General features: G+C 40.7%; 1 protein-coding gene across 7 annotated transcripts in view; it reads left to right on the top strand.

The window, feature by feature from the left end:
• The window catches only part of HIPK3 (homeodomain interacting protein kinase 3), a 154,712-nt gene extending 134,808 nt beyond the window's left edge, over window positions 1-19,904 (top strand). For 6 of the 7 annotated variants that reach the window (XM_073347706.1, XM_073347703.1, XM_073347700.1 and 3 more), the window contains 8 exons: window positions 460-581; window positions 796-920; window positions 1,029-1,187; window positions 2,264-2,560; window positions 5,210-5,350; window positions 8,692-8,927; window positions 9,237-9,364; window positions 17,360-19,904. In XM_073347706.1, coding sequence (XP_073203807.1) covers window positions 460-581; window positions 796-920; window positions 1,029-1,187; window positions 2,264-2,560; window positions 5,210-5,350; window positions 8,692-8,927; window positions 9,237-9,364; window positions 17,360-17,836 — 1,685 coding nt within the window. In that variant the 3' untranslated portion in view covers window positions 17,837-19,904. Of the gene's footprint in view, window positions 1-459; window positions 582-795; window positions 921-1,028; window positions 1,188-2,263; window positions 2,561-5,209; window positions 5,351-8,691; window positions 8,928-9,236; window positions 9,365-15,798; window positions 16,008-17,359 lie in introns of all 7 variants that reach the window. The other variant, XM_073347704.1, reaches the window with a different exon arrangement.
• Window positions 19,905-20,256: the final 352 nt, after the last annotated feature.

Below are 20,256 nucleotides of genomic sequence, written 5' to 3'. Positions count from 1 at the left end.
GTTCAGAGTGCTGTCCAGAGCGGTCACAATGGTGCACTGTGGGATAGCTCTCGGAGGCCAATATCTTCGAATTGCGTTCACACTAACCCTAATTCGAAATGGCGATGTCGATTTCAGCATTAATCCCTTCGTTGGGGAGGAGTACAGAAATCGGTTTTAAGAGCCCTTTATGTCAAAAAAATGGCTTCGTTGTGTGGACGGCTTCGTTGGGTGCAGGGTTAATTCGGATTTAATGCTGCTAAATCCGACATAAACTCGTAGTGTAGACCAGACCTAAGATAATTCACATTGATTAATCCAGTCTAAATCAGTGGTACGACTAAATTATAAGCATAGCAAGAAAAATGAGTTGTCTGATTAAAATTCTCCTCATCAGTGTTTTTATTTTGCTCTAGTTATATCATAATAATATTTTGTTTAAAGCTTGTATGATTCATTTGTTTTTCCTTTTCCCATTAGGAATTCCTACAAACCATGGTAAGCCTACTGGTTACTCATTAAGGGTAGATAATACCATTCCATTGGTGACACAGGCCCCTACTATACAGCCACTACAGATACGAGCAGGAGTCCTTTCTCAGGTTGGTTCATTTGGAATTCTGTATTTTAAAAATGGCTATTAAAAATTTTATATTACTACGCACTTAAGAAATCTTATATTTGTAAAGATTGTGTTCGATATGTCCTTAAAGTGTCCCGTTTCAATCACTTTTTTGGATTTATGCTGAGTTTTAAGAAGCTAATATAAATACTAGTCATTTACCACTTAACGAAATCTGCTTTACTTCACAACAGCCATGGTCTAATCAAACTCAGCAAATATTGATTCCTGCTTGGCAACAAATAACACCTGTGGCTCCTTCTACTGCAACTCTAGCCTCTGATCCTGTGGCTGGTCCACAAAGATTTGGAGACTGGGGGTAGGTCCAAACCATTTTGTACACCTTTTTTTAGGACTTTTGCGTAACAAAGAATATGGATTTGAGTTGAAAAGTTTACAGCTAATAACTCCACTCTTCTCTCCTTAGGAAAGTGATTCCTCATGGCAGCCATTACAATTCAGTGATGCCACAGCCTCTCTTAAATCAAATAACTTTGTCTGCCACTCAGCCAATTAGTGTGGGCATTGCACATGTTGTCTGGCCACAACCTGCAGCTACCAAAAGAAATAAACTGTGCCAGAACAGGTTGGTGAAATAGTTTTTTTTTTTTTTTTTTTTTTTAATTTGGTGTAGATTGTGAGGTCATAGTTTCACAACCTTTGTACAGTGGATGAGAGAGAGATGAATAATGCATGCTCACTAAGGTCAGTGACTGTGCTCAAACTGTTCTGTTGCCCCTTTTGAAAATAAACACCTAGCTAGCTGCTTCATCAATTTCTCTGAAGCATTTTGGTAAACAGGATGGGAGACATGAAATGGAAATAAACTTTTTTTTTTTACCTTTGATCTACTCTCTGCCTGGGATAGTAGCAGCTTTGTCTACATATGTGCTTAAATGGCCTTTGGTAAGGGTTTAAAAATATATTGAGCTAGTCCTAATTAGATGCTTCTAATTCTGTGTGAATGAGGATTCATCAAAGAATTAAAAATAAATAGAAGTTATATAATAGTGGTCATAATATGGCTAGACTAGTATTAAGAATAGTCTGTCTTTTGCTGGCAGCGAGAAACTCTTTTGCTGCTCACTGGAGAAAATGTGCCCCATCACTACAGAAGTGGTTTGCAAAGGTATGGGATGTTTTAGTAATGGAGAAACCAAGGCTATAAAGAACAATTATGGTAGTGGTTATACTACTGGACTCCTTTTCTAGTGTTTGCTAAGGCAAGGTGTCATTCAAAGCCCATTGATGTCAGTGAGAATCTTTCCAATGAATAAGGACTGAAATGTCTGTAGTGTCCAAGCTAGCATTTCTTCATTCCTTCTTTCCTTTATAAGAGAATGGTGCTTTCAGCATATTGTATTACATTTCACCGGTAAATCCAGCCTTAGACCTTATGTTGCAACATCCAGAACACCTGCTTGCTATTTGCAATACTTACGTGGAAAATTTGCCATCATTGTTATGAATTACCATATATGCAATATATTTACCTATATCTTCACTGCTTTATGTTTTACTGTTTATTTTTATTCATGGATGTATAACAATGATGTTTTAATCTACTTGGCTTTTTTAAGTTGTGGGGAGGAGAATAGAATTAAGTTTCCAAGTATGTTACAAAGATTCTACTAACTGTCTAACGAGGTGTCTTCTTCACAGGAGTAATGTGTTACAAAATACCAATATCCAAAATTCAGCATTTATATCTCCAAAGATAATTAATGTGAAGTCTGTCAAGAGAGTAAGTTGTATAGAAGCACAGGACAATCATAACTCAGAAGGACAGGAGAGGAACTGTTGCAAAACATCTGTCAGGCAGGACCCTGATTCATCTATTTCAAACAAACAGCGCCAGGCTATCATCATTGCAGATTCTCCAAGTCCAGCAGTCAGTGTGATCACCATCAGTAGTGACACGGATGAAGAGGATACAGGACAAAGGCATTCACTAAGAGAGTAAGAGGTTAAATAAGTCTAGTTTTATTAAACTGTTACCTATATTAAGAAACGTGCAGTGATTCCAGCAATATTCTCTAGTTCAGCTATTGTGTGTAGTCAATATTTGATTTTAGACACAATGGCAGTCAATGTGCTTCCGACTTTTTGGTACAAAAGGCAACTCCATGGCAGTATCTTATTTGGAAACTGAAGGCTACTTGTAAAATTCTGCTTTGCATAGCTATGCAAGCAGTGCATTCATAACAGGGACTTAATGTTTAGAATTCTTGTTATAACAGTAGATAAGTTGTTAAAGTTTGAAAATTGACTACTCTTAGGTATAGCATGTTTATTGATTTTATTTCTTAATATTGGCTTGCACTTTTCATACGTACCCACCTCTGTAGCATTACATGTATCTGTGTATGAAATTGGAAGTTGAGTATAGGCATTAGAAATTTCATCCTAAAATGATTTTTCTATAAGTTATGAAATAAATTATTCCATATTAAATTACTGTGAATCAAAGAAAAGAGGTCAGTTTTGTTTGAATGCACTTACATTCCGTATGGCTGTGAATTATGGCTTTTCCTTAAACATAAGTTTGAGGAAGCCTAATGTCATCTGATTGTTCAGGCTGTGAATCTGAAACTGGTAAACAGGCAAGTAGAAGATAAAAATTTAGGGCCATATCTTCAAAATATGATTGTCGTATGTGTACAGTTTATGTAAAATTAATTCATATAATTTTTGCACATTGCTTGTGCATGCAAACCATAGATTCAACATATAAAATACTTCCATGTATAAATTGAGTGCAAATAAGGTTTGTATGTATATCAGCATTTATGTTCAGTAGCGGTAGTTAGGCTTGGCAATATTTGGGTTTTGGGGTTTTTTTTTTGCAAGTTTTGTCAAAAATTGGGGTAGGGGAAACGATAAAAATCAATATTAACTATTTTTATATTTACAGTTGCGGGGAGTTAAGGGGGGGTAGGATTGGGGTTAGTGCAGAACTGACAGTGGGACTGCAAGGAGCTCTCTGCGTGGCCAAGGGGCCAGAGACACCCAGGTGCAAGGTGCATGGAGGCTGCAGTCTTGGACCGGCAGAGTAGAGACTGCTCCCATCCAGTGCTGCAAGTTGAACAATGAGCCTCTGGCTTTGGGGGAGGCCACCCTGTTCCTGACCATTCCTGCCCAGGGAGGGCCCCTGCACTCCTGGCTGGTGAGCGAGTAGGGCTGTGACAGTGGAGCTGCAGAGGATTCCTGCACAGTCGCAGGGCTGGCAACACCAGATTCACGCAGGCACAAGGTCAGGGGAAGTCTGTGGCCCTGGTGGGTCAAAGCAGAGACCTCCAGCAAGGGATGCGAGAAGGACGAGCCCGCGGCCGTGGGGAAGGCCACCCCATTACTGAATGGCTCCTATCCAGGGACAGAGAGATGCAGCAGCAGGGTGACCTCCCCCATGGCTGAGGGCTTGTCCTCCTGTTCGCAACCCTGGCTGGGGGAGAGGGTCTTTGCTCTGACCCATCAGGTCCACAGCCTTCCTTACACATTGTGCCTGCCAGGATCTGATGTTGCCAGACCCTTGGCTGTCCAAGAAGCCCTCTCCAATTCTGCTGTCATGGGCCCACTTGCTCACTCCTGCAACAGCAGGGTTGCAGATGGCTCTGTGTGCTACCGCAGGGCCAGTGACACCCAGTCCTTACCAATGGATTTTTTTTTGTTATTGATTTCAGTGTTAGCTGAAATAGATGTTTACTAACATCTGTTTAAATCAAATCCTGCCAAACCTAGTGGTGGTGTACAACAAATTGAATATGTAGGCACTCGTGTGTGTGTGTGTTGGTTTACATACACACACATTTGGTTGATGTTTTTCAAGGCAGTCCAGGGTGCCACACAGCTTAAATTAATTCTAATAGAAGATGTGTGTCTAAATACCCAGGACTGCTTTAAAAATCTTTTTCATGCTTGCACCCACACTTTCCCCACTTATGTCACATTTCATTTTCATTGCATGTTGTGGGGAGTGTGAGAAGAATCAGCTACTTCTATGGCAGAGATGGTACAGAGGTTTTTTTTTTTTTTTTAAATATATATATATATAAATTATTTAGGGCCATAGCCTACAGTTGTTCGTAAATCAAATCAGTGGATCCAGCCGAAGACTTACTTGAGTAAAGACTGCAAGATTTGGTCTGGACTATGGCCAATTTTTTTTTACTTTGAGTGCCTAAGGTTCCTAATTCACATTTAGGCACCAAAATAAAAATGACCTAATTTTTCAAAGGTGTTGTATATCTGCAGGAATACCTGAATGGGTATTCATAGATTCCAAACTTTTAATTTTTTGAACTTAAATGCCTAACTGTGGATTCAGGAGCCTTACTTTAGGCTTCAGAATTTAAAAATTTTGGTCAAAATTTCCAAAGGGACCCCAAAAAACTTTAGATTGTGTACGAATGGAACACTAAACAGGAATAAGAATCACTGCTTTTTATCTTTTGGGTGATAGGCCCCATTCTCTTTCCAATGTAGTACTAAATGACATATTAAAGATCTGTCTGTATTACTTTAAGGTTTGCTGTGTGTAGAAGGAATGAATGACCTGCCAAATGACAGGCAGTATTTATTTTTTGTCTTAATTATTTTTCTTTGCTTCAGATGTAAAGGTAGCCTAGATTGTGAAGCCTGCCAGAGCACTATGAATATTGATCGTGTATGTTCGTTAAGCAGCCCTGACAGCACTTTGAGCACCAGCTCCTCTGGCCAGTCTAGTCCATCGCCTTGCAAGAGACGCAACAGGTACAAAGCTATGTTATTTCCAGGATACAGTGGAAGTCTGCTTTTAGTGAAACTCCTGACATTTTTAGTTCATTGTATTTTTACATTGCCAGATTTCTCTCTTTCACAGGCTAACTTATGTTTTGAAAAAATTATGTCATTCTAAGAGATTTATATGTATGTTAATGATATATATTATTTATATATCATAGCTAGTTTATTAATTGTTCCTGATAAATTGTGTTCATCTCATTGAATGGTTTCATAGTGTTAAACTGAATGGCAATAATTCATACAGTGTGTAAAAAAAAAAAAAAAAAAAAATACACACAAAAAACTCCATTAGAAGAACATTGATTGCAAGGTCACACACTAAAACGTTGGGAAATGCCAAAATTAAACAACCTTAATTCAGCCCTTTGTGCACATCCGTTATAGTACAGTCTTTTAATTACATGATCACATACTGTTTTTTCCATAGTACCTGCTTCATGCAATGCACAGAATGGATGGTGCTCAATTTGTGAGCAGCTATTGAATATTTTGTTTTCTCCTTCAGTGTTTGGCCACATGCCTTCCTTACTTCACTATTTAAACCCTGCTCTGAAGACAAAATTATTAATTTTTTCATGGCCCCTTCTGTGACACACTCATCACTATAGTATCTGAATGTTTCACAAACATTAGTTTATCTTCATAACACCCCTATGAGGTAAGGAGATGATATACAAGGTCAAAAGTTTCCACTGATTTTGGGTGCCTGGATTGACACGTAGGTCCTGACTTTTTCAAAGTACTTAGCATTGTAGAGCACGTTATATGTTCAAAGCACAGTTCTCACTGATTTAGCTGCAGCTGTGAGTGGTGCTCAGCAGTTCTGCAAATCAGACCCCAGGGTCTTCCAGTCAGGTACCCAGAAAACGAGAAACATGCAATTAGTGACCACCTGTTAAAAGTTTGGTTTAAGTGACTTGCCTATCCTTGTGTAGGAACTTATGTAGTAGAGGCAGGGATAGAATTCAGTTTTCTAGGGCAGCATTCAACAGCCTTAACCATGAGACCATTCTTTTTTTTCTGCAATCCCCTGCCTCATCCCACACCTCTTTTCACTTATATACACCTTCTGACTTCCATAACAAATGATACAGGGGGCCTGCAGAGCCTCACTGTGCAACTCTGATGCACTCCTGGAGTGTGCTCCATCCTGTGTGCTGAGTGAGCCGGGTGCTCTGGGGGAAGACATGGCAGGGAGCAGGGGTAGGGGTGATCATGTAATTAAAAAATATATCATAATGGACACACACAAGGGAACAGACTTAAGGTTAGGAATTGCTCAGGTGTTTAAAGTTAAGCATGTATTTAAGTGCTTTGCCGGATCAGTGCCTTATTCTGTAGATCAGCATTCTCATGTTTTCCTAGACGGCTTCTTAAAAAGAAATGATCTTCGGCACATCTCCTCTCAGTGATGAACACATCCAGCTACCATGCTGATGGGTGCTATATGAGCACCTAGATTATTTTACTCTCAAACCCTTATGACTTATTTAGATCGTAAAGCTCTTTGAGGCAGGGAATGTCTCCTACCATGTGTTGGCACAGTGCCTTGCACAGTGGGTCCCAAATGCATTTGGGGACTCCAGGCACCATTGTAGTACAAATATTTGTGTGAATTTTTACATTTACAGTTAACTTTTAAAACAAAGTTAGTTTCCTTTCCCCAGTGCCTCACTGCTTGATCTCCCCTACTCTCCATGAAGTACCTGGCTTTGATTCCACTGTTGGTTGTGGTCTTGCTTAGCCATTCCTGGGTCTTGTCCTACTGACACTTCTTCTCTGATTGGTATCTATAAGCTTCTCTAACCCCTTTTCACCCACCATTATAGAGGTTGGCATTTCCACCTCCTCTCCTTACCAGCTGCTTCAAGAGGAACATTTTTTAAAGACGAGGGGTATGCATCAGTTGATCAGCATATACTCCATGGCCCACCAGCAAATGTTCTATGGCAGTGGTTCTCAAACTTTTTTTTTCACAGACCATTGAAAATTGCTGAGGGTCTCAGCGGACCACTTAATGATCTTTCCAAATGTTGTTTGAACCATTAGCTAACTATTGTAAAGTGCTTTGGATAAAAGCACTACATAAAAAAAAATTATAAACTTTTTTTGTTCTACAAATAAAAGCACACAACTCATATTTTCATATCAGTAATCTTACCTTTCTAATACGATGGATTTGCCCTCTCTCCCCTGCCGCGGCAGCCCCCGAGCTGGGGCTGGGAAGGAGGTGGGGGTTTCTCCCTCACCACAGCAGCCACAGAGATGAGGCTGGGAAGCAGGGTCGTCTCTCCCCAGCAGCCGCAACCCAAAAGCTGGGGAAAGTCACCTCTTTCTCTGGTGGCCACAGCCCTGCACATCCCAAATTCCCCCCACCCCCTCTTCTCACCCCACTGCCTCCTCGTCCCCCCAAGGCCACCATTCACCTTACATGTGCGTCTTCTCCAGGGTCCAGGTACCTAATTTAGTGGAGATGCGCAGGCGTGGCCCTTCATTCTCTCATGTGCGGCCACCCAGGTGTGCACCTTAGAGGGAACTATCTGCGGACCACCTGAATGGAGCTCGCAGACCACTGGTGGTCCATGGACCACAGTTTGAGAACCTCTGTTCTATAGACTGTCGTTTGAGAATGGGGCTTTGCTTTTCCTCTTACCCTAAATACTGTCAGAAATAATCTGTCAAACCTATGTGCTTGGCTACACCTGTATATGTAACCACCTATATCTAGAGGCTAATCCAACAATAACTAGCTACTGTGCCAGCAGTGTTCTCCTCATTCCTCACATGTAATTATGCATCTCTTTGTGCTAGGTAGACACTTATACAATCTCCCTAGGCCTGTGTCTTGTTTTTAGAAGCATAAAGTATGTCCTCCTCTTCTTATGGCATGATAACCATGGCGAGGCTTTTATTCTTTGAATTAGGAAGAAAATGAGGTAATTAGTGTGCATATGTGTGGTGGGAATACAATTTAAAACTTAATATGGATTAGGGTGATTTATTAGAGCAAGGTTAATGTGCAACTCACCATAACTCTCGCTAATTTCTTTTAGCAAAGTAACTGTGACCATATCCTTTCCACAACTTGTCATTTAAGGCTGGAAGATGAGTTTAGACTTTTAGCTTCCATCTGAATTCCCAGCTTGTGTGGTTTTAACTTTAGACACTTAAAATTTACATTTTAGTTATGTTTTTCTCTGCGTTTTTTTATTTTTAAACATTTTGTGTAAATATCTTTTTGTCATACATTACAAGAACGCTAATGGAAGAACACTCTGCTTATTATGCAATATTTATTTTTTTAATAGTATGTCAGATGACGAACAAGAGAGTGGCTGTGATACTGTGGATGGTTCCCCAGCCTCAGACTCTTCAGGACATGACAGTCCATTTGTAGAAAGCAGTTTTGTAGACAACACCAATCAAAATACAGAAACCAGAAACTCGGTTAACGCAGAAACCAAACCCGCTGTCTGCGCTGTTGTGGTGCCACCAATAAGAATAGAAAACAGATTAAATTTAGATGAGCAGATGGTGAATACAGGTAAACTAATTTAGTTGGTCTTCTCTTTTATAATAATGGGTAAGTCAGAAATTTGAGCAGCCTATTCAATAGGTATATGCACCAAACATAAGATTTAAGCTACCTCTCTCTTATTTAATCATGTATTTTACCTAAATTATTAAATCTTAATCATAAATTAATTTTTAAAATGTTTTCAAAGTTTCTTAGTTTATTGGTTTACAACTATTGCCTATTTGAATAGTTGAAAGAATTGAAGTTTTGCCTTGGTACTAGTATTTGATTTTATTTGTCCAAAGGCAAAACTATGTCTTGTTTATATCTTGCCAGATAACACATGCCAGCCGCTGATAAAAGGCCGATCTATCCCTGGAAGAGTAAACCAGCCTCCTGCTGTGGGTAACCGTCAGCAAAAATTTACATCAGCATTCCATCAGCAACCTATAAATTTCAGTCAGGTATGTGCATTCATTCACAGCTCAAAACTGTTTCACTGTCTTAAGGTTTGAGGGCCTGATTTTAAAAAATGCTGGATACCCGCAACACTGAACTAAATGGGAGCTGTGGCTCCTCCACATGTTTGAAAAATCAGGTCTCAAGTCAGTAAAAAATATGCCCAACGTCTGCAGTCAAGCTGCTGAAGTCCTGAAAAATGGGCTTCTCTAGCCTATTGTGCAAGTCAGAAATATCTTCTACTTTGTCCCTAAATTAGCAGCCTTGGTAGTGACTGAACAGATGAGTTTGTAAAGATGACGGAAAAACAGCACTGGGAAAATTATTACAATCTACATTAAGTTTAGTAGAAAGCCCGAGACATGATCATATATATTTGACCACTTTTCCTCCTTCCAAATGGTAAAATATTTGTACCATGGAGTTAAGTGTAGGGCCATATTTTCAGCCTTGTTGAACTGGAACTGGAAATCCAGCGTATCTGTCCAGCTGAGAATTCTGTTAGTTTGGGGGGAATCCCAGAATGTAGTAGAGATGATGCATCCAGTTGTTATTCACTATTTCCCTGGTATGTTGTGAGCATAGCTGAGAAAAAAGGCACATGTTCTTCAAGTGATGGTCCCTATGTGTATTCCACACGTGAACATGGTTATTAAAGATGTGAGGTCTTTATCTGTATTCCACACATGGTATACATTGGCACCATGCACATGAGTTCAGAGATTTTTAGTAAGCAGTGTCCATTGGTCTGCACATGCACAGTTGATCTCCTCATGCTCTGAACGGAGGGTAAATAGTGGGGTTTCTCCAGTTCCTTCTTACTGCGGCATCACCTGAGTAAGAATCTTCTGTGTGTCTGGCTTCTTCCCCAACTGCGTCATTCTGTAAATAAATTATAAATAGTTTTTGGTATTTTAATCTTTTAATATGACCTGTAGTTAGTTGTTTTTTATCTCACTCTGGGGAAATTCTCCCAGAAGGCTAGGATTATGCCCATAGTCCCAGGGTTCAAGAATTGTTTTTCCTGCCCCTGCTCATTTTCTGTGAGTGACGAACACCAGCGTTGCCTCTACTGGCTAGGCAAGGTTCACATCTGAGCCAAATGCAGCGTTTGCCACTCGTTCTTCCCTCCCAGAACTCACGAGGGTTAGGAGCTAAGACTTAAAAATCGGATGGAGCAGGCCATGAGACCCCAATCAGATGTGGACCGGGGAGATCACCCAGTATGTTGGCCTCCAGCAGGTGCACCCCTCTGAGCATGAGCTCCAGAGTTGAGGCTAAGACTTTCAAGCCTAAGGAGAAGGATTCTTGTGAGAGTAATGACAGGTTTCAGAGTAGCAGCCATGTTAGTCTGTATCCGCAAAAAGAAAAGGAGGACTTGTGGCACCTTAAAGACTAACAAATTTATTTGAGCATAAGCTTTCATGAGCTACATCCGATGAAGTGAGCTGTAGCTCACAAAAGCTTATGCTCAAATAAATTTGTTAGTCTCTAAGGTGCCACAAGTCCTCCTTTTCTTTTTGTGAGAGTAAGGGGCACTCTCTTAAGTATTGAGACAAACCTCCTTTATCCAAGCCTACTGTCAAGAGCAAAGATCCTTCCCTGACCCCTTCAAAGGTAAGAGATCCCTTGCCATGGATACTAAGGCTATAGACCCGAGTAAAACTCTGGCAAGAGAAAGTGGCACGAAGAGGCACAGATCTGTTGATTCTGGTACTGATTCGTACATCTAAAATGTACAGCAAACTTCCATTGCCACTCCCTTCAATATTCAGATCAGACTCAGTGACAAAACTATCACAGCCCTGGAGGGACCCGACTTCCACTGTGACCAGAGAAGCACTAGAGCTGACCGCTCCACCAATGAGCTCACCTTGCACCCATGGGCAGTCAGCGACCTATGTCTCCCCGGAGGGCACTTTCACTCTCCACTACCCTCACTCATCCCTCCTCTCTGGTCTGCCTTTACTCAGAGACATAGTTACCCCAGAGGACAAAGCTAGTCTGAAGTTGCAGGGCTGCCCTCCTCTCCCACTAGTGAGCCTGACCATTGGTACCCTTGGTTCCACTGGTAATCCAATGGATCAGAAGCTCCACAGGGGTCTCTACTTTACCAGACAGAGGATGGCCTGGGACAGAAGCACTAGGAGATTGGGGTTCCATCCTCCAGCCAGACATGACTTGCTAAGAGACAGAGCAATGCCATGGGGTCCTCCCCTACTGGTTGATCCCTTGTCCCGGCACATCTGGGGCCCTTGGGATCCTTACCCTTGGCACCCAGGATCAGTACATGAGCCTTATTTACCATCTCCTGGCCAACCCCAACTAGTCTCCATCAGAGTATTGGCAGGAGGAAGGTGAATGAGATCTGATGATTCTGGGAGCAATTTCATTGTCTTCCCCAGATCAAGCAGTTATCCCATCTTTGCTCTCTCTGTCTGGCTATGTCATGCAATATCAGAAACTCCTGCAGAGAGTGGTGTATGAGCTGCAGATACATCTTGAAGAAGTTCAGGAGCCCCACTGTAGATTACTGGAGATTTTGCACCCTTCGGCCCCAGGTGTGTGGGCCTCCTGATCAAGAAGACCATCATGGATGCAGCAAAAAGGGTGTGGTCTGTTCCTGCTTCTTGTGCTACCACCCCAAAGAGGGCTGAGAATCACTACTTTGTTCCATCCTAGGCAGGAGAGTTTCTATTCTCACTCCCACTGCCTAACTCCTTGGTGGTACAAGTGGCTACCAAGAGATCCAGGCTGCAATTCCTAAAAACTACTTCCTCAGACAAGGATGGCAAATGGCTCGATCTCCTGGGAAGAAAGATCTTCATCTCCACCTCTCTTTAATTCAGGATTTCAAATTATCGGGTTGTTCTGGCTAAACACAATTTCACCAATTATACAAAGCTTTTAGATTTTAAAGACAAGCTTCCTCAGGAAAACGGAGCCCATTCCAGTCCTTAATTGATCATGGCAAATTGGTGACCAAGACTTCCCTCTAAGCTGCACTAGATGCTGCAGATACTGTGCCCAGGGGGATGGCTACGGCCCTTGTTGAAAGATTCTTGGTTACAATGCTCAGATTTTCATAGGGAGGTGCAGTGTACACCATTCAGATCTGCCCTTCGATACAGTTAATCTGTTCCATGAGACAGATGAGTCTCTCCACTCCCTCAAAAACCCAAGGACAACTCTTTGTTCACTGGGCATCTATACCTGTTTGTAAGAGAAAGCATCTTAGGCAGAGTTACAGAGCAAGACCATCTTCTCAGCCTTTTTGCTATCAGTGTCCCTGGGATTCACCAGATATATCATACAAGATCCACAGTTTCCTGCAACGTCCACTGCCACACCTCACTCTAACCCTCAACTAAGGAATTTCTTGAGACAGATCTGGTGAGACCCACGTCCCTTTATTGATGCCACATCATCCCGCCCCCACTCAGTTTTTTGGAGGCCACTTTACCCAATTTGCCTGCAGCTGGAGGGCTCTAATAGCAAAAAAAAATGGGTACTGGAAAGTACTCATTGCAACTATGTGATTGAGTACGTCAACTCCTACCCACAAACCTCCTTCCAAGTTCCTTTTGAGGGATCAGTCTCATGAGGAAATTCTTTGTAAGAAGGGGATTCCCTTCTCCATTGGAGAGCTATAGAAAAAGTTCCACCTCAGCATTAGGGGAAAGGATTGTACTCTCCATACTTTTTAGTTCCAAAAAGAACAGGAGATGGAGACCCATTCTCAAACTACACCAACTAACTATATTTACCCCCAAAATTAAAATTCTGCATGGTCACGTTGGTGTCAATAATTTCATGTCTGGAAGAGATTGCACAGATCTCGACGTGAAAAACTCGTACATTCACATAGATATTCACGCATCCCACAGGAGGTTCCTCTTCAGTCAAGATCACTACCAGTTCAGGATCATTCCATTTGGGCTAGCCACAGCACCCAGGGTCTTTACAAAAAAATTTTCAGTGGTGACCGCTTGAATGAGAAGAAATGGGTTCATTGTCTTTCCATACCTCAATATCTGGCTCCAACAGGCAAGTCATATGAGGAAGTCTCATTGGCAGTCCATTTCCTGTTTCATCTACTTCCTTTTCTAGGCGTTTGTGTCAATCATGAGAAGTCCACATTAACCCCCACAAGGTCCATAAACTTCATAGGAGCGACCTTGGACTTGACCACAGCAAGAGCCTATCTATCTATTGAGAGATTGCATGCCTTGGGCACTCTCATAAACCAGGTCACCTTCAGGCCACAGACTGCAGTCAAAACTTGCCTGTTCTCTCCTCAGCCACATGACCTTATGCACACATGATGCCATCTATCTTCATTGTCTGCAAAGCTGGCTTCTGTCCATTTACTCACCAGAGAGGGGCAATATCTGTGCCATAGTGACTATTGTGTCCAAGTTCCCGGACTCTCATCTGGTGGAGAAAGTATGGATGGGGATCTCTTTCCTCACACTGACACTCAATGCAAGTATCATTATTGATACCACCCTTTTAGGTTGGGGAACTCATATGGATGATCATACTGCACAAGGACCTGGAATCTTCAGGAGTCCAGGATTCATATCAATTTACTAGAATTGAGAGCAGTCCGTCAGAACTGCAGTGCCTTCCTCCCACTCATCCAATCCGGGCATATCCAAATAATGGGTCTGTCCTCTGAATAAACAAGCAGGCGGGAATGATATTAGTCCTTGTGTGTGTACATCCAGTGAACCTCTGGAACTGATGCAGCAGCCATCACATAACCCTTTTAGGAGCACGTTCACTAGGTGAGCAGAACTCCCTAGCAGACATTCTCAGCAGGCGTTCTGCTGCAGACCGTGAATGGGAGATTCACAATTTGGTCCTGAACGAGGTCTTCATCCAGTGGGGAATGCCGTCTTGCGACCTCTTTGCTTTACATGTTAACAGGAAATTTCCCCTGTATTGCTTTATGGGAGCACTAAGAACGGGCTCAAAGGCAGATGCCCATCTGTTACTTTGGAGGGTTCACCTCAGATTTGCCTTCCCTCCCATCCCATTAAAATCACAGGTGCTATGGAAAATCCATCATGACAGTGCTTGAGTCATCCTTATTGTTCCCAACTAAGACCATTCTGATTCATGGATCTTCTGAAACTCTCAGCTCATCTGCCCATAATCATCTCCCCATTTCCAGACCTGCTAATGCAACACAAAGGCACCTGCAGGCACCACAACCCGAAACTGCTGTAACTCAAGGCCTGGTATTTGGATGGGCATCGGATGTAGAGCATTCATGTTCTGAAAGGGTGCAATCCATTCTCAATCAAAGCAGGAAAGATTTTAGCAGAAGATGTTTAGCTAAATAGAAGCATTTCTCTTCTTGGGCTTAACAATGCCAATCTCCAGAATCTGCTGGAATCCCTGCTATTCTTGAGTATCTACTTACCCATAAGACACTGGGTATCTGTTTTAGTTCCCTTTGGTTTCATTTGGCAGCAATCAATGCTTTTCATTCTGCTGTTGACAGCCATACTATCTTCACTCATCCTACAGCCACTAAATTTTTGCAGGGGCTTCTTCGATCCTTCCCATCAATGGTGAAGCTCACACTCTAGTGGGACCTCAACTTCATTCTTTCATCTCTCACCAGACCTAACTTTGAACCTTTAGCCTCAGGTTTTATGTCCTGTCTCTCAATGAAAGTTCCCTTCCTAGTCTCCCTAATATCAGCCAGAAGAGTCAGTAAAGCTGGGAGCACACATAGCAGACCCGCCATATACTACCCTCCATAAAGAAAAGGTCTCACTGTGCCACCACCCGAAATTCATCCCTAAAGTAAATTCAGAGTTTCCCATGAGTCAAACCATCCATTTACCATTGCTGGGTTGTATTTTTTTCAAACCGCAAGCTTCTGATGAAGAGAGGAATATACGTTCTTTGGGTGTCTGAAGGGCACTGGCCTTTTATCTACAAAGAACAAAAGCTATGAGAGAGACACCTAAACTATTTGTTTTCACAGCAGAGAGATCAAGGGGTCAAGCTATACCTCTGCAGAAACTTTCTAAATGGATCTCTGGCTGCGTTATTCTTGGCTACCAACTAGCCCACATTCCTTCCCCGGAGCGGATGAGGTTTCACTCCACCAGCGTGGAGGCAACTTCTGCTGCATCTGCTAGAGATATGAAGAGCAGCTGGAGCTCCTTGCACACCTTCACAAAAGTTCATGCTTTGGTTCATCTTCTACTGAAGATACAGCTGTTGGGACAGCAATGTTACAATCAGCCATCACTTCTGTGTCCTCGTACCCATCTCCATTTTGACTACTGCTTGCTGATCTCCCACCTGTGGACTACACATAGGAACCATCACTCCAAGAAGAAATGGAGGTTAGTTCTTTGAGACGTGTGATCCCTAGCTGTATTCCATTGTCTGCCCTCCATCCCCTCTGCTGCAGATTATATCTGGATTTGTGATGAGAAGGAACTGGAGAGGCATCAGTCTGCATGACCCCTTATGCACTCAGTTCAGAGGAGAACAAACTGTACATGTGCGGGCCAACGGACACTCCTTACTGAAAATCTCTGGACTTTTGCGCATGGTGCACATGCACCACATGCGGAATAAAGCTCGGGATCACACATCTCAGAGAACCTCCAGTTACAGGTAACTAATCTCCATTTCTCCAGAAGTTCTTCAGCAGCCAGAAACACTTTGTGTGGTCCTGGGTAGTGGGTGTAATTTACAACAGCCTTGAGGTTGGTCCAAGGATCAAGAGCTACAAAGCCAATTTACTACCTCCTTAGTGCTACACCAAGTATCTCTCTGCTGCACCCCAGGATCTAGCCCATACATAATATAGAAAACTACATTTACTAAATTTAAGTTATTTTAATTATTTTACTTTGGGCATAAGAACAGCCATACTGGGTCAGACCAATTGTCCATCTAGCTGAGTATCCTGTTTTCTGACTGTGGCCAATGCCAGGTGGTTCAGAGGGAATGAACAGAACAGGTAATCATCAAGTGATCCATCCCCTGTCGCTCATCCCCAGATTCTGGGCAGTAGCTACATTAACAAAACTCTTTTAAAATAACATCTAGCTATTTGGAGGGGCAGTGCATTTAAAAACAAAACCCTGCTCATCTGATTATAGTAAATATTAAAACAAAATGTTAAAGTCTGCCATATACAGATAGGAGGCTTATTGATTATTACTTAGAATAATTCAGATTGGAAAGGATCTCTGGGTCATCTAGTACATCCTCCTGCATCATCATGGAAGGATTGATTTAATTAATCCTAAACTAACCCTAATATGATCAGCTTATTCTAACTTTGACCACTGCCAAAGATTGCAAATTCCTCCACCTTTTTGACAGACACAGTTCCACTGCAGGGCTTTACTATGATGACTAAACTTTTTCTGAATTTTCCCTGCTGTAGTTGAAGCCCACTACTACTTGTTCTATCCTTCTTATTTAATGAGACTAATAGTCTCTCTAATAGTTGTAAACAATTAGTTTAAACATCTTCTATGGGTCACTAGTCTAGACCTAGTTGTGTGTGTCACATACTTTTCAAACCATTCCTCATTTTTTTCCTGCTCTCCTCTAAATTTTCTCTCCTGTTTCCACTAGTTGTGCCTTTATTGTGGTGCCCATAATGAGTGCAGTTCGCCAGGTGTACAAGCCACAACTGAGCAGAGTGGAATAATCACCTTGCTTGTGTGATATATGGTTCTTGTGTTAAAACAGCATACCATTTTGTTCTTTTCTTGCAAGAGGACTGCATTGACTTGTGTTCAGTTTATACATCTACTATTCCCTTCAAATTTCCTGTTCGTGGTACTATTTCAATAGCTAGTATTTTCCACTTTCTGTATTTGTTCATTTGATTATTCCTTTATATTTCTTTACAGAATTTAAGTTTATTAATTTTAAACATTTCTCCAGTTTGAGTTCATACTCTAGCTGTACTGCAAAATTAACACATAGCAATTTCTCTTTGTGGACAGGTTCAGCACTTTGGATCTGGGCCTCAGGAGTGGAATGGAAACTACAGTCATCGAAGACAGCAGACATACATTCCAGCTGGTGTTGCCAGTCATCCGTTCTCCCTTCCACATGGAAGTCCAAATCACAGTACGGTGCATGCACATTTAGCTGGAAGTACACACCTTGGAGGACAGCCTGCTATTCTTCCGTATCCATCATCTGCACCCCTTAATACTGCGGCACCTGTAGCCCACCTCCTAGCCTCATCATGTACCTCAAGACCTATATTGCAGCATCCAACCTACAATATATCTCATCCCAGTGGCATTGTTCACCAAGTCCCAGTGGGCATAAATCCCCGTCTTTTACCTTCCCCAACCATTCATCAGACTCAGTACAAACCTATTTTTCCACCACATTCTTACATTGCAGCATCTCCTGCTTACACAGGATTTCCACTAAGTCCAACAAAACTCAGCCAGTATCCATTTATGTGAGAACTCGAGTACAGTATGTATAGGAAGCTCAATGATAAATGTTTGATTTAAGAAGAAACATGGTATTTAATAAATATTAGCCATGGCACAACAAGAGAATTATTTTTTGAATCATGTAGATTTGGGTGCAATTTAAACAACCTTGAGCTTTAAATAACAAAACAAAACTCACTTTTAATGTGTTTTGCACATTTGGTATAACTTGTATCTTTGGTCATATTATCTTCTTATATAGTAACTCCAGACAGGTGACTTACCGGAGCAGAATTCCAGTTTTGCTCCTTCTATTTTTTATAAAATTGCCTTCTAACTAGTGCAAGACACGTCTACATTTGGGAAGCCATTCAGTGTACAGATTTAGAGCAACAGATGCACATATGTCAGCAGTACAGTGTACAAGTAAAATGTTTGTATTGTGTATCTTGGTGTTTAAATGTTGAGTCACTTATCTAAAAAGTTGAGCTGTTCTTCACATTGCATGTGTCTTTTGCATGGGCAAAGAAGAGTTGCCTAGACATTGCTCTTAAATGTTGTTGTCCTAATACTCTCATCTGCATTGTAAACTGTTCCCACACATAGTGCCTTAAATATTTGAGGTTGTTAATGTTATTACTTATATATACATGTTGAAGACTGCAGCACTTAAAATTCAGATATTCTGATTTTTTGATAGAGTAATGCTCATTTGGGGTTTTGTGTGGTATGATTTTAGTATTGGGTGTTTTTCGTTGTCAAGGAGGCAGCATGTTTTGCTGTAGCTGAATTCTGCTGTCTGATTTTTTCAGAATGATCTAGCTTCAAGAGAAGAATTTAGTAGTGCTTAAGAAAAGTCAATTCAGTAGCTTGTAGTGATAAACACAAAACAGTATTTTATACTGTTAAATGGAACTGCAATACAATCTAAGTAGTATATTTTCAAAGTGTTTGTCTAATTGGATTTAATATGTTTAGAGGTGCAGTAGGCATGATTCTTTGACTAGATTATGAAAGAAAAAGCAAAATGCTCATTGATTCATGATGTGATTTCATCTTAGCTTGAGCAAACCATGCAGTATTTAATAAGTAGTAGCAGAATATTTACTATTGAAGCTTGAAAAGATGTGAGTTCTTTGTGTGCAATTTTCATTTATGCATGGGAGAGATTTTAGCCTTTTTCATTATAGTATTTGTTTTAGCTTGTTGGGGTGTTTGCTTATTTAATACATTCCGTCAGGGACGTAAATTACATGCTTTTTGCAGTTTCTTTCCTAGAAAGTTTTGTCTTTTTGTTTTTGTTCAAATGAAGTTGCTTTTGCAGCACCAAAGACTTAATCATCCATTTTCTATAAAAGGTAGCTACTTTTTTCATAGACCTCAAGTATACTGTAGTGTAGAGATGGGATTTAAAGAAGGTATTAAACAGGCTGTGTGTTAGCTTATGGGTAAGTAATAAATTGTATCATTATCTTGAATGTATCATAGATAAGCTGCTATATCATGATTGCCACTTCAGATAGCTGTGAAATTAGTTGATTAACTAGTTCTTTCTTAGCCTTCTAATTTCTGTATAAGTCTAATTACATGAAATAGAAGTGGGGGTTTTGATTTTTATTTTGCTTTTACGTTTGGAGTGTCGTAACTACTATATTGTAAATGATGGAAGTTTAATTGAATATGTTATTTTGGGGTGTTATTTGCATCAGTATTTTATCTCCATTAACTTTGGGCTCATCACTGCATATAAGTGGATGGATGGATGTAACTTAATTTTTTATGTTTTCATATTGCATTATGTAGACACTTAAGAAGCTGTAACTTGCAGGCTTGACTTAACTTTTTTTTAAACAAAAAATATTCTGGAATACAATATTTGCAGCATTGACTGGAATAAGAGTGCAAAGTATTTGTTTAACTCTGTCAATAAGCTAATAACTGGTAGATTTTTTCTTTACTCCATTAATACAAGCAGTGTTTTATTTAATGAATGTCCAAATGAAATAACTGTGCCTATATTTGATGTTGTTTTTTAAAAAATAACAAAAACACAACAGTGTTATATCATAAACCAATACCAGCAGTACATTTTTAATCACACTGCAAAAGAAACCTAACTTTTCCCACAAGATTCAGTGTTTTTAGTAACCAACTCTATGCCTTTTTTACAAATATAAATGTATATGTAAAGTATACATTAGAAACTAAGTGTAGCCTAATTAATTTGAAATCTTATCAGCACATATATAAAGCCTAAATATATGGAGTCAAGAAAATATTCAAGTAAATTCGTCATACACCTTAACACTTCAAACTTGTACTATCTGTTCTAGCAGATTCCTGTCCTCAGTTAACACCTTGGTGTTGGGAATTGAGTTCTCTTGGTGTTACCTCCATTGCAGGCAGTGGACACACCAAGAACCACCAGCACAAAAGGATTCATTTAC

The sequence above is a fragment of the Lepidochelys kempii genome, chromosome 6 (assembly GCF_965140265.1).
Source record: "Lepidochelys kempii isolate rLepKem1 chromosome 6, rLepKem1.hap2, whole genome shotgun sequence".
NCBI lineage: Eukaryota > Metazoa > Chordata > Testudines > Cheloniidae > Lepidochelys > Lepidochelys kempii.
Note: the sequence above shows the minus strand (reverse complement) of the source record. Positions and strands in the feature narration are given on the sequence as shown.